Source organism: Acartia tonsa, chromosome 7 (genome assembly GCF_053477335.1).
Source record: "Acartia tonsa isolate MP-2025a chromosome 7, ASM5347733v1, whole genome shotgun sequence".
Classification (NCBI taxonomy): Eukaryota; Metazoa; Arthropoda; class Copepoda; order Calanoida; family Acartiidae; genus Acartia; species Acartia tonsa.
In genome coordinates this window covers 22542559-22555171 of record NC_137266.1, presented here as the reverse complement: position 1 = coordinate 22555171, position 12613 = coordinate 22542559, and the positions used below count along the sequence as shown (strand labels likewise).

The following is a 12613-nucleotide window of genomic DNA, read 5'->3' as shown; positions in this document are numbered from 1 at the left end:
TTTGGAGGAGGGTACTATCAGCCTCCCAAGATAAATCACCCTTACAAAAAAAATACCTCTCTTTCATTAATAAAAACAGCTGATCTTAACATAGACAAATTATTTTTCAACTAAGATATTTTAAAAGAAAACCTTATTGGTGGAGGCCTCTAGGGGCGTAGCTACTAGATAAAAAAAAGCTATCATATAAATATTAAAACGATTTAGTAATAAATGTAGTTACTTTTTATGCTTGAACCTAATAATAAATTTAAAGCGTGTACACGGAGATATTATAGGAAAGTGTATAAAGGGGGTGAATTTACTTCCGCTTTTCACCCCCCCCCCCCTTCTGATAAAAAAATATTTATTATTTTTTTTCAAGAAAATTACAATTCGTTTTCTAAATGTTGTCATTCTTGTTAATCTTTAAATACTAATACATGACATTTATTCCCTTTTCAATATAAAAAGTTTTCATTCAGTAGAAAAGTTAAGCTTTCTGTTTGTAACATAAAAACTACTAGTTGCTTCGCCCCAAGCGTCTAGCGTCTAGGGGCAAAGGAGATCAGGAAAATAGCATAAAACCACCAAAAGAAAGAAATTTGAAAAGCTTGCTACTTTCCATTACAGGATTTTTGCAAGACTTTTGAAATGTAAACATTTAACTGTAAAGTGTTGGGGACTTTTTTGTGTGTTTCATTGGTCATTTTTTACAGTCTTTTTGCTTCTATTCCATATTTTTCAGTCTTTTAAATTGTTTACCTGCATAAATGAATTTAATAAAATAAAATGTAGGTTTTATTATGAAAGATTTATACATTTCTGTAAGTGTTAAGCTAGAATATAAGAATGATTAGGTCAAGGGTCCACTCTTGCGTTTGTCCACTCCGACGTTTGGGACTCCTGCGTTTGTCAAAGGACCGAAATATCAAGGAGGAAAAGGAAAAGGATATAATATTATAACATAATTGGCTTACCACTTCACGTTTTAAACATATTCACACATAAGTTGCTGTTACTTTTTATTGTGCTGTAGTTAGGGTAATCCGCGTAATTTTTTTATCTTTTCTTACGAATTACAATTATGTTGAAGTTTAATCCTAAAATTGAACAATCCCATTGTTACAGAGACGGACAGATAGACACAGGGATAAGGGATAGGAAACCTGGCCATAAATTAGGTCTCGGCCTGGTTTTGAAAGGGATCATGCAACTTTTACCATTTGCCTAATTTAATGACCTTACTGGCGGACGGCTCATATTGGCTACCGCTCTAAACCAATAGTGTTCTGTGATTTGGGCTTATTTTGTATCAACCAATCACCAATTGGCGGAGCCAATTGGTGATTGGTTGATACAAAACAAGCCCAAATCACAGATGGCGGAAATTTTAGAAGCAGACAATTTTAGAAAAAATAATGATTTCGTCTGCTACGAAAAAATAAATATAAATGGTGTTAGATCACATTAGTTTAATTATTAAATCTGCTTAGAGTTAAACATTAAAAAAGGGCCACATAGAAAAAACAAAAATAACGGGATTATTTTTTTGGAAAGAAGGTAGCTACGAATTTTCATTTGGTAGTTTATAAATTAGATGTTGTATTTTGAATTTTAAAAATTTAGTACGGAGTTGATACAACACCTTCACCCTAATTTTTGTACAATACAACACAGTACAGATATATCATTACATTATATCCAGTATAGTATCCAAAGAACTTGATAGAATGTTACCCAAGTGCATATTTATTTATTTATTTTGAATTTTAATTAGCAATGAAATTTTCAAAAAAAATTTTTACTCATTAATAAAAATGCAAATAATACAAACTAAAATCTGTCTGAGGGAAACCCAACGATAGCTTTCTGACAGTTCAAATTACCAAAGTAAAAGAGAAAAAATTTTGGAAGAGAAAAAACTTCATTTTAACAAAAGCCATTAATATATAGGTTTATAAAAAGTTATGGTTTTTACTTTAAACTAGCTACCTGAATTTGATTCTATACTTTATCTACACACACACACACAGCTTTTTCATTAGCATTTTATACGAACTACTGCGCTATCCCAAAACTGGTTTATTAGGCTAGAAATAGGCCTAGGCTTGAAATAGGCCTGAAATAATATTTTCCTACGTTTCCCATCCCTTATCCCTGGATAGACACAATTATAGAGTAGTTTCGCTACTGAAGATCCATTTAAGTGAAACGACAGGCTACTTATCGTTGTGCTCGAGAAAAATATGTTTTGTTCAAACTGACGCAAATAATACTTTAAAATGTTCGTATTTTCTTTGGGGTGTCCCACAAATAGTAATCATAACTGTTCAGATGAAAGATACATCACCATTACAGTATTATAGTTTTAATTATTGCTTTTTTAATGTCTTTATTCTGAGGTTTGTATAAGGGATTAGCATGGAATTTTCCCTCAAAGTTCCCATCGATTAATAACCTTCTCTTTCTATTTTTAAATGAATAGAAAATTAGGTTCAAAGGATTTTTCCTAGTCTTAACCCCTGTGGGTCCACATATTCGGTTCCCTAATCCTTCGGGACTAAAAACCAAACCTAACTTCATTTAAAGTATTAAACAAAAAAACGAAATACTACCTCCCTCCTTTATTTTATTTTATTTCAAATAAGGAATAGTTTGATGTTATTTTTTGATTGGTTAGAAAAATACGAGATTTAAATTTAACGGTTTTGTATAAATGAAGGGAAAAAATTAAAATTAGAATTTGAATTGATGAATTAACATAGTTATTTCAAAATTAAGTTAAATTTTTGGGACATCCTGTAGAGTGTAAGCGTGTATATTAGATTAAAACAAATGCATTCACGCCAACCCTGTAACGGAGAAAGAACAGGAATAAGATTTTGCCAAAAAAAAAATTTCTTGTATCGTATATGTACTAAAAACTTAAGTATTATTAATGCTCATTTTAGGTTGGGGTTTAAAATACCAAAAAGGAAATAGATTCCCACACAGTTATAACTCTACTTAGGTACTTTAAATATTTGTATCAATAAAAAAATATTTCTCATCTATGCCTTAAACTTTACTGAAAGAAGGAAAGGTAAAATAAAACAGAAAAGCCTTTAAATAAGTAAAAAAAAGATTAAAACGATTTTTTAATAATAATATATATATATATATTTCCTACAAGCCGCGGCTTCCTCTGGCCTGACGACATGCACCTCCAAGCAGTGAAGGGGCTGGCTGATTAAATATTACAATTAATATATATATTTTTTTAGGGGGTAATCGCCCATCAGCAAGGGAGCTACCACCTTTACAGATTAATTAATCACATTTTTTGTGTATGATAAAATAAAGCATTAAAATGTTAATATTAATTACTATCGATGTGTCCTGTTGCTATCTTATTTTTTTTTGCAACTTAATTATTTTTTTGGGACATTAGCCATATTTTGTCCAGTTACAATTATTTTTTGTTTTATTTTTTGTTGTAACTTTATTTTTTGTGGACATTTATTTAACAACCGAGGCACATGCCACCCCTCCTGTCGTTAATCCGCCGTCACCTCATCTCGAGGCGGTATAGGCCGCCGGTGGTCTGGCGGTTTTTGGCGGGACGTTAGGGAGGGGGTCAGTGGAAATATATTACAATATAATACATTATCAAAACGAAGGCATTCAAACTAAGGATAGGGCTGCAGCCGTTCAAGGATACACACCAAAACCAAGAGACGACGCCTGCAGGATCCCGCCACGCACACACTCCACACTCCTACTGGATACTAGTTTTGTCAAAGGCTCAGCTGGTCCTGAGAGTCCCGCGGGGCTTCCCGAGAGCAGCCTAAACAAAGATTTTAAAACAAGGTTAACTCGACAACGCCGAGCAGCGACAAAACATCTACCTATGCTCTTAAAAAAAGTTTTTTTTTTAAGTTGAAATAAATAATTAAATACACCAAGCAGCTGTCAATCCTGTTTGTTTTTCAGTAAAAAGATTAAGAAAATTCAGAAAAATTTAAAAGTCTTAATATATTGTATGCAATAAGATTGCAAGGTAGAGCAGCTACACCACCGCACATCTAAAAAAAAGTTATCTAGAAAAAGTTATTATAATAAAAGGATAGGTATGAATTATAATAATACAAAAATAAAATAAAAGTTAACCGATAAAATTTTATTATTTTTAAAAGATAATCGAGTTTAAGAGGTGATCAAACACCTTTCGTGAAAATTCATTTTCATTTTCTATACATTTTAAATGGAGAGGAAGTTGGTTGAATTTTCTGGGTAAGTAGTAAAGGGGGGCGTTGAATATAAAGTTTCGATTATGAGTAATGTGCTCAAAGTCATTTCGGTTCCTTGTATTATATGTATGGTTATTTGCTTGTAAAGTCCACTTATCTCTGAATATTTCTGGACATTTATTGTGCTTGTACCTATGCATAAAAATTAGACAATTATAATCAAGTAATTTTTGATAAGGCAATATTTTGTGTTTTTTAAATAAAGGGGCAGTATGTGCACGAAAGTCCTTGTTTTTGTCTATAATTCTAATACATAATTTTTGTAATTTAATAATAGGGTTTATAATATTTAATGGACAAGCAGTAAAAAGGATGATTCCATATTCTAGATGGGATTTTATATAAGAATGATACAATAATTTTAAATGGCGACAGTCAAGTATATTTTTCATCTGCTTTAATGTAAAAATGGATTTCTGAAGGGTATTGTATAATTTAATAAAATGGTATTGAAAGGAAAATTTTTCATCAATAATCAAACCAAGATGCTTAATAAAATTTTCATTGGCATTGGGTACCAGACAAATTTTTGAGATTTTATTAGGGTCAGACTCATTTTGATTATTAAGATCAATAAAGAGAGGCAGGTCATTTCTAATTAATTGTTCCTCTAGGGAATATCTTTGTAGAGGTGTACTGTAAATTAAAATTTTTGTTTTGTTTGGATGAATTAATAGACGATTTGAGCTATACCAAGAGACAATTTTTGGTAAACAATTTCTAGTTATTTCAACAAGTTGCTCCAGATTGTCCGCTGCTAAAAAAAGTTGAGAGTCGTCAGCAAATAGATCAACAATGGCAGGGGGGATAGCAAGAACAAGGTCATTGATCATTACCAAGAACGAAATTATACCAAGAATCGACCCTTGTAAAATACCAATAATTATATCTTTAATATTAGTGCTGAACTCCCCCCCAAAAAATACGCGTTGGCGTCTATTGCTATAATAACTTTTGAACCATTTCAAGAGTGTTCCTCTAATCCCGCAATTTTCAAATTTGGATAGCAACACCTCCCTGTCGACCATGTCAAAACATTTCTGTATATCTACAAAAATGCTAAGACATGATCGACCTGCCGCCAAAGTCTCAGTGACAAGGTTGTAGAGGTCAAGGGCGTTGTGAATAGTACTATATTTGGGTCTAAATCCAAATTGTCTTGGCGACCAAAAGTTATTGCTATCCAAAAATGAATAAACAGTTTGAAAAATATATCTTTCTAATGGTTTTGATAGAGTGGGGATTAAAGAAACTCCCCTGAAACAGTCCATTAAAGATAAAGACCCTCCCTTGTGGATAATAATTGTTTTACTTATTTTAAGCTTGTCTGGAAAAACACCACTTTCAATAGATAAATTATAAATTGAACTAAGGGGGGCACAAATACCTTCTGCGACACTGCTAATTAAAAACATTGAAAGTCCGTCGTTATCAGTGGACATTTTAGGCTTTATAGATTTAATTAGATTAAAAACTTTTACTGGATAAAGTGGCTCTACAAAAATAGAATTTGGACAAGGGGGTGGTAAAAATTCTCTAAATGATTGATTAGTAGTTGGAATATTTGGGGTTAGTTGTTCCCCAAGAGATGAAAAATAAGAGTTAAAACAGTTAGCTATATTTTTTGACCCACTTATTCTCTCATTATTGACCTCAATGTACTCTACAGGATTTTGCTCTTTTTTTAGACCAATTACGCTTTTTATGCAATTCCACATTTTTTTCGAGTCGGAGCCGGCAGCTCTGATTCTAGAATGATAATCGTTTATTTTGGCTCTACGTACTGCACGATTATATTGGTTCCTATAATTTTTGTATCTTTCATGACTTTCTTGCGTTTTTTCTATATTTTTTAATCTAAATAGATAGTCTTTAAAATTTCTGCATCTAAGGAGTAAATCATTCATGTGGGGTTGTTGGGGCATTTTTTTCCTATTTAATTTAATTTTTATAAGGGGACAATAAATATCATAAAGTTGCAGGAATTTGGAAATAAATAAGGAATATGCATTATTAACATCTGTTTGGCTGTGTACCTCGTCCCAGTTAGTTAGGCGCAAAGCTTCTCTAAAATTGCTTATGTTTTCTTCGCCCAATAATCTCTTTGAAAAAAAAGGGGAGGGTGTTGGTTTTTTTAATTTACTGGTGGAAAAGGAACTAACAAGGATTAGGTGGTCACTTATGTCAGAAATTAATATTTGGTTACATTTTATATTACTCAGACAGTTTTTTACTGCAATAAAATCAATTAAAGTATGGGAATATTGTGTAATTCTGGTAGCTTTATAGGTTAGGTTAAGAAACCCAGAAAATATTAATTGTTCAAAAAATGCACAAGAATTACTAGTTTTAATATTGCAGCTAAATAAATTTAAATTGTGATCTCCACACATAAATATAGGACAAGTGAAATTGTCTAATCTGTGAAGCAATTCAGAAAATCGGTCTAAAAATAGAGTTATCTCATTAGAGTTATCAAGTGAGTCATTGTGTACATTGTTTATGTCCCGTGGGGGACGGTAAAAATTTATAGATATACAAGAAAAATTGCCATAAGAAATTTTAAGGATTAGGCTTTCAAATATATTCTCTAAGAAAAGATCTGCAAAAATTTCTTCAGATGAAAAAATATCCTGGACTAGCGTAGCTACTCCATCCCCTCCCCTCCCTTTTCTAGAATGATAGTGCCACTTGTAGTTATTAACAGAAAGTAGGTCAAAATTTGTGTTTTTTTGGAACCAAGACTCTTGAAAACACACAACAGACGGCGCTACATTATTAGTTTTGTAATTGTCCAATAGATTTAGTATTTCAGATTTCTTTGATAAGTAGCTTTGACAATTCATAGACATGACAATAAAATCGTCTGGATTAATAGATTTTGTAGATTTTAAATTATTGATAGAGGAGGATTTGGAATGATAGGTGCAAGAAATATTGTATTCTTCAGCAAATTCAGAAAAGAAGTTAAAATATAAGTTAGAGCAAAGGTTTAGGTTAGGATCGCTGTTCAACGTGTCTAGGCTAACCTGTTCTACCATAACCAGATGTGTGCAGAAGTGTGTGGCAGTGTGGACCCCGCATGGTTCCTCTCCGGGCTCGAGTGCTTTCTCCTTTCCCGACAGCAGGACCCACCTCAAACATTACAAAAAATGAGCAGAAGTAAAGAAAAAATCGTATTTCTACTCTACTCCTCCCGTCCATAATATTGTGAAAGGTAGTAGATAAAAGATTTTTTTTAGTTAAGACACATAAGTACACGAATATAGGTAAAATCATTTTGTAAGAATATCTTTTTTTATGAATGAAGTGTGTATACAACTAGAACAAAGACAATTATATCCAAACAGAGCAATAATAAAATAAAAATAAAAACAGAATATGATATTTTGAATCTTTTTTTTATAAAGAACTCAATATAAAAATGTTTAGTGGTATAAAAAAAACCACAGAATAAAAAAGCTTTAACCAATAGCTTATCTGCGTCCACGGCTGCGGCCTCGGCGGTTATTGTGTGGTGATTGTTGATGGTTGGTCTTCTTGGCACCAGGCTTTTCAGGGGGGCTCTGTACAGCTGGTCTCTTCTCCTGCCTGTTAGTCTGGGCTTCCATGATGGCGTCAGCAAGTGCGTTGGCCGCCTCATTAATGTCAGCCTCCTCTGTAAGCAGCGTGGCAGCAGCACGGGTGACGACACTGCTTGGGGCAGCCGGTCGGGTGGTGGTGGTTTTAGCAGCGGTTGTGACAGTTTTGTTGGCTGGTAGATTTGTTTCAACTCCAAAATCTTCTAGGGTGACGTCATCAAATGGTTCCTCCTCATAAATCAATGGATTGGTTCCCCTTGCTTCACGTAATATCTCAGGGATGGGAGACATGGGGAGGGTCATTGCCAGAAGGTCAGAAGCAAAAGGATTTCGGATATCTATCCATTTATTTGTGTTCTTCAGCATGAATGCAACATTGAGTTTGCGTAATTTGCACTTAAGAACAAGCGGGTGACGATACAGACTGTACATAACCTGGCCATTCAAGGTAGACAGAAGATATGAGACTCTCATTGGTTTGTTTGGCACAAACTTTGCGGCGTCGGCAAATGTTGCACTGACAGGAAGTGCCTTGGCTTGATCTGAGAGTTCTTTTAGTTTTTCATAATGATTGTACATAAAAGAATACATCAATACTCTCGAATAAAATCTGAAGACATAGCTGGGTAACTCACCATTTTTAGTCACTCCTAATGGATGACTAAACTCTATGATGCTAATCATATTGTCTGGAACATAGCTGAGGTTACCTTTTTCAAGTTCCTGTAGAAGAACTGGGCGAATAAGGAGCTTGTAGATCAGAACATCATCAATGGGTCCGTTGTGGGAAGGCCGCTGGAAGTTGACAACCTTGATGGAATGAAGTTTCTGTCTCTGTTCCCTCATAGAGAGCTGAAACAAATAATGATTATGCAATTTTTCATCACATTTGCGGTTGGTTTCGGTTTTAGCTACATGGACTTTATGGTTGGTTTCCGATTCAGTAATTTTCTTTTTCAGTGAGTTATTCTCATTTTCAACTATGGCCAATCTAGATTTCAAATCCGAGATTTGTGAGTAAACGTCAGTTAGCGAGGCGCTATTCTCATTGATCTTATCTTCAATATTTTTGTGACGTACCTGTAAAGTATTTTTATCAAAATCACTAATTGCTGTAGCGATGAGTTTGCTCATTTTAATCATGGCTGAGTCTGTAAAATCACTTACAGTAGTTGTGTCACTTGGTGTAGTTTTTGTACTGCTAGGCTCAAGCCCAGCAGCTATGGTATCGTCAGACATTACTTGACCAATGAGAGCGCTTGACGTGTATTGATAGCCAATGAGAAAATTGTCCGTAATAATCACAACCAATGATAGCTCTTGACGTAAATACTGTCAACCAATCGCTGAGTTCTAGCTTATACAACGTATATCAAAACGTATTTGCCCAAGAGATATACGTGTACTTCCCTTTCACGCCCAAATGGGAAGGGGGTTGCCTAGGGGGAGGCGTGAAGAGGGGGTGTGTTCAGACTAAGGAGGAGGTAGAAATAACCAGATTTTACTCAACACATCTAGGGCAATGCTAGAGAGAAAAAAGTGTTGATCCGTCCGTAGTCCACTGAACAATGTTTATGCCTTTAGATTTTATAAATAAGCTTATTATTGAAAATTGTCTTTGAACTTGTATGAATATTTTTATCTTACATCTATTTGGTCAAGAAACTTAATTTATTATTGTTTTTATAATTGATTTTCAAAATTTTTATCTCTTTTTCTGTTTTGATCTGGCCCATATATTTAGAAGAATGTTGCATAGAAACTCATCTATTTTCATTAAACTACAACAAAAAAATCCCCCAAAGCGCATTTCCCTTATTAACTAGTTAAGATTCTTTTAAAATGCAGTCCTATGTAGAAAATTATATAAGGATTAGTTTCACAAGTATATTTTGAATGTTAAAATATCTAAAACTTTTTTTGAACGATTTTTCAAATATTTCAGTTATAATTATTTTGTCAAAGAATAAATTGTAAAAACTATAAATAATTTTTATTAAACTTCGATAGAAAGGAAGTTTTTATGTTAAAAATAACAGACAGACAAACAGAGAAATATAACACAATCAAAACTTTTTAAGATGTTATTTTTTAAAATCATCTAACATTTTATCAAAGTCAAAACTACAATAATAGTAATATAAAATTTTTAGGCCTTTAGGAACGACGGAGAGGGTAGGAAAAGCAAACCTTATTCAATTACTGCGATCAAAGTATCATACAATAATTCAGGCAAGTTTTTAGTAGAAAGATAAGATACATTTAGATTCCAAAAGGTACAGGTTCATTGCATATGTTGTTAATATATTAATACAATTTACCAGAATTTCTTTTCCTGAAAGATATTGCATTTAAAACAAAGGTTTCATTTAGTTTCTTCCTGAAAGAGATTGCAGTTATTAAATATATAAACATGATAATATTACAATTATTTTAGGCTACTCTATAAGTAATAGTCTGTCTGTTTGTAAAAATGGTATGGGGAAAACGTGATTTTCTGCAATTTAAGATAGACGGCTGGATTTTTTTGTATTGATTTCCTTTACCATTGAGCATCCATTATATCATTGATCTACTTTATCGTAGTTTTAGAAAAATGTTGAACCAAACATTGATAAGATTTCATATTTGATATTTTACTGGCATTTAATCTTAACCAAAGATAATATGTAAATGTATTTATCAAAAATACGTTAAATATCCTGATTTTTTTAAGGAACAAATAATTTATAAGTTTAAAAATAGGTTATTTTTCCCCAATTAAAAAAAACAATATTGATTGTTTTTGTATTGTTTAGGAATATATAATGTTAACCAGTACCGATAATTCTTCTCTTTTGGGTGAATGTATAAGAATTTTCATACAGTGTACTTGTGAAATTAAATCAAGGTAACAATATTTTGGTAGATTTTTAATTTTTATGTTGAAAGGTTTCGTGATTTTTATAAAGATATTACTCACATATTAAATACAAGCGGATACGCCCATAGAGCGTTCGTTGGGCACTTGGGTGGGGTGGGGAGGGGGGTGTGGTTAGAAATGAAACCCCTACTTTCATATTTAGTTTTTATTTTTGTGGGGCAGGTGAGAAATTTTTTCTTGGGGTAATTTCTCTTAGGATGATGGTTGTGGTACCCTTCCCCAAAATAGTTATAAACCTTCCCTGGACATATGAAAAGCTACATTGTAAAGGACAACCATAACGGTTTAGCAGCAAGAATCTTCGGTACAAACATACAGACATCCTTTTATCTTAATATAAGGATCTTCTGATCTGTAATAAAATGAGATATTGTAGTGGAATTCATTTTCCTTTTTCTACCCTTTAATGGTTTACCACCCCCCGGCTAAATGTTGTTGTTTTCTCCAACTGCCTATCAAAAATATTTATTTCTTTTCTGCGGATAGAATTACTTAATTCCAGTTTTGTTTGAAAATTGTTTATAATTAATACAAGATTTTTCAGTGGGGCTCAGAACTGGTTTTTATCCAGCGGATATTAATCGGTTTCGAAGCCATACTGGAAAATATTGAATTATGTATGCATGTAGGGATCCAGAGAGTGTATTGAGTAATGTTCGTCAGTTTATTTCCGGGTGTAAAAACTATATAGTCAGGTAAAATATAAGTTTTCTAAACAAAGAAGTAATATTTACCTTGCATTGCGCTAGTTGTCGGGTAGAAGCATTACCTAATGATAAATGACGTCATACAATACAAATGACCAATGATAGGCCAGTATACACTTTACCATTGGTCAATTAAATTGTATACTGGCCTATCATTTGTATTTTATTAGGTACTGTAAGCTGCTTATGTCGGGGAGCTTGTGAGTTCGAGCTTCTGCTTAAATCTGCATCTTAGCTCAAAGACATCTACATTTTTGGAAGCTTTTTATAGTGCCTATGAAAAAATTACTTCATAGAATCCAAATGACTGATGATAAACCAGACTTAATGATATTATACATTTTAATTGACCAATGGTAGGCCAGTTTGATGTAATTTTTTATAGGCACTATAAAAAGCTTAACAATTTTGTTTTCATGCTTCGTTAGAATATGAAAGTTCTTGGCATAGGTTTAAATAATTGCTTTTTAAGACTTTATCTTGGTAAACAAATTTTTAGATTATAAAATGTATTGTTTCTATAAATCAAAATCAAAACTAGCTATTTTTAATTCATATATCAAAAATGTTTTATGCAAATAATCAAAGTTACATTTCTAAATAAACTTTGATTTAATTTTACTAGAATATAAACTTACTTTATATGCAATGCTCAGATTTTTCCCACAAACTATTCTACATAAAGTTTATATTGGGATGGGTTAATCGATATATTATTAATTGGATGTTGCACCAAATCGTCATGTACTCTGATAAAGTAACACGAGCAGCTGGCTAAAATAACGATACGCCCTATCCACCCTCTTTACCCCATCCCCTCCTATCCTATTGAATGAATGAACTGACAAATAAATTAGGTCCATATTAGCAAGCTATATTGACGATAAATTCTCCCCTGTCAATACATCCATGTATATGTTATATCCATTGATGGGTTATTTTTAGTAGCGCAGAGACTCTAAATTAAGGTTAGTTTGAACGTTCGTTGTTTAACTATTTTGCCGCTAGCAAAATTAATATGCCTTGGAAACCCCCACAGAGAACCAAACAGGGATCTTAAGGGACAATGGACAATAAATTGATATACCTACCCATACTGATTAAAGTTATTGGTTGAAAAATTTGAACTTT

General features: G+C 32.8%; 2 protein-coding genes across 2 annotated transcripts in view; one reads left to right on the top strand and one right to left on the bottom strand.

Annotated features, from left to right (window-relative positions):
• LOC145324455 (uncharacterized) overlaps positions 1–7427 on the top strand; it is an 84217-nt gene extending 76790 nt beyond the window's left edge. Inside the window, exon 27 of the mRNA XM_080167042.1 lies at positions 7319–7427. Within this exon, the coding sequence (XP_080023168.1) occupies positions 7319–7427 (109 nt within the window). The remainder of the gene's footprint in view (positions 1–7318) is intronic.
• Positions 7428–7601: 174 nt separating this feature from the next.
• LOC145325077 (uncharacterized) lies at positions 7602–9203 on the bottom strand. Its single transcript, XM_080167910.1, has 2 exons — positions 8933–9203; positions 7602–8704 (listed from the first exon to the last, which is right to left on the bottom strand). Exons 1-2 carry the CDS (start codon positions 9089–9091, stop codon positions 7748–7750), a joined length of 1116 nt encoding a protein of 371 aa, XP_080024036.1. The 5' UTR covers positions 9092–9203; the 3' UTR covers positions 7602–7747.
• Positions 9204–12613: the final 3410 nt, after the last annotated feature.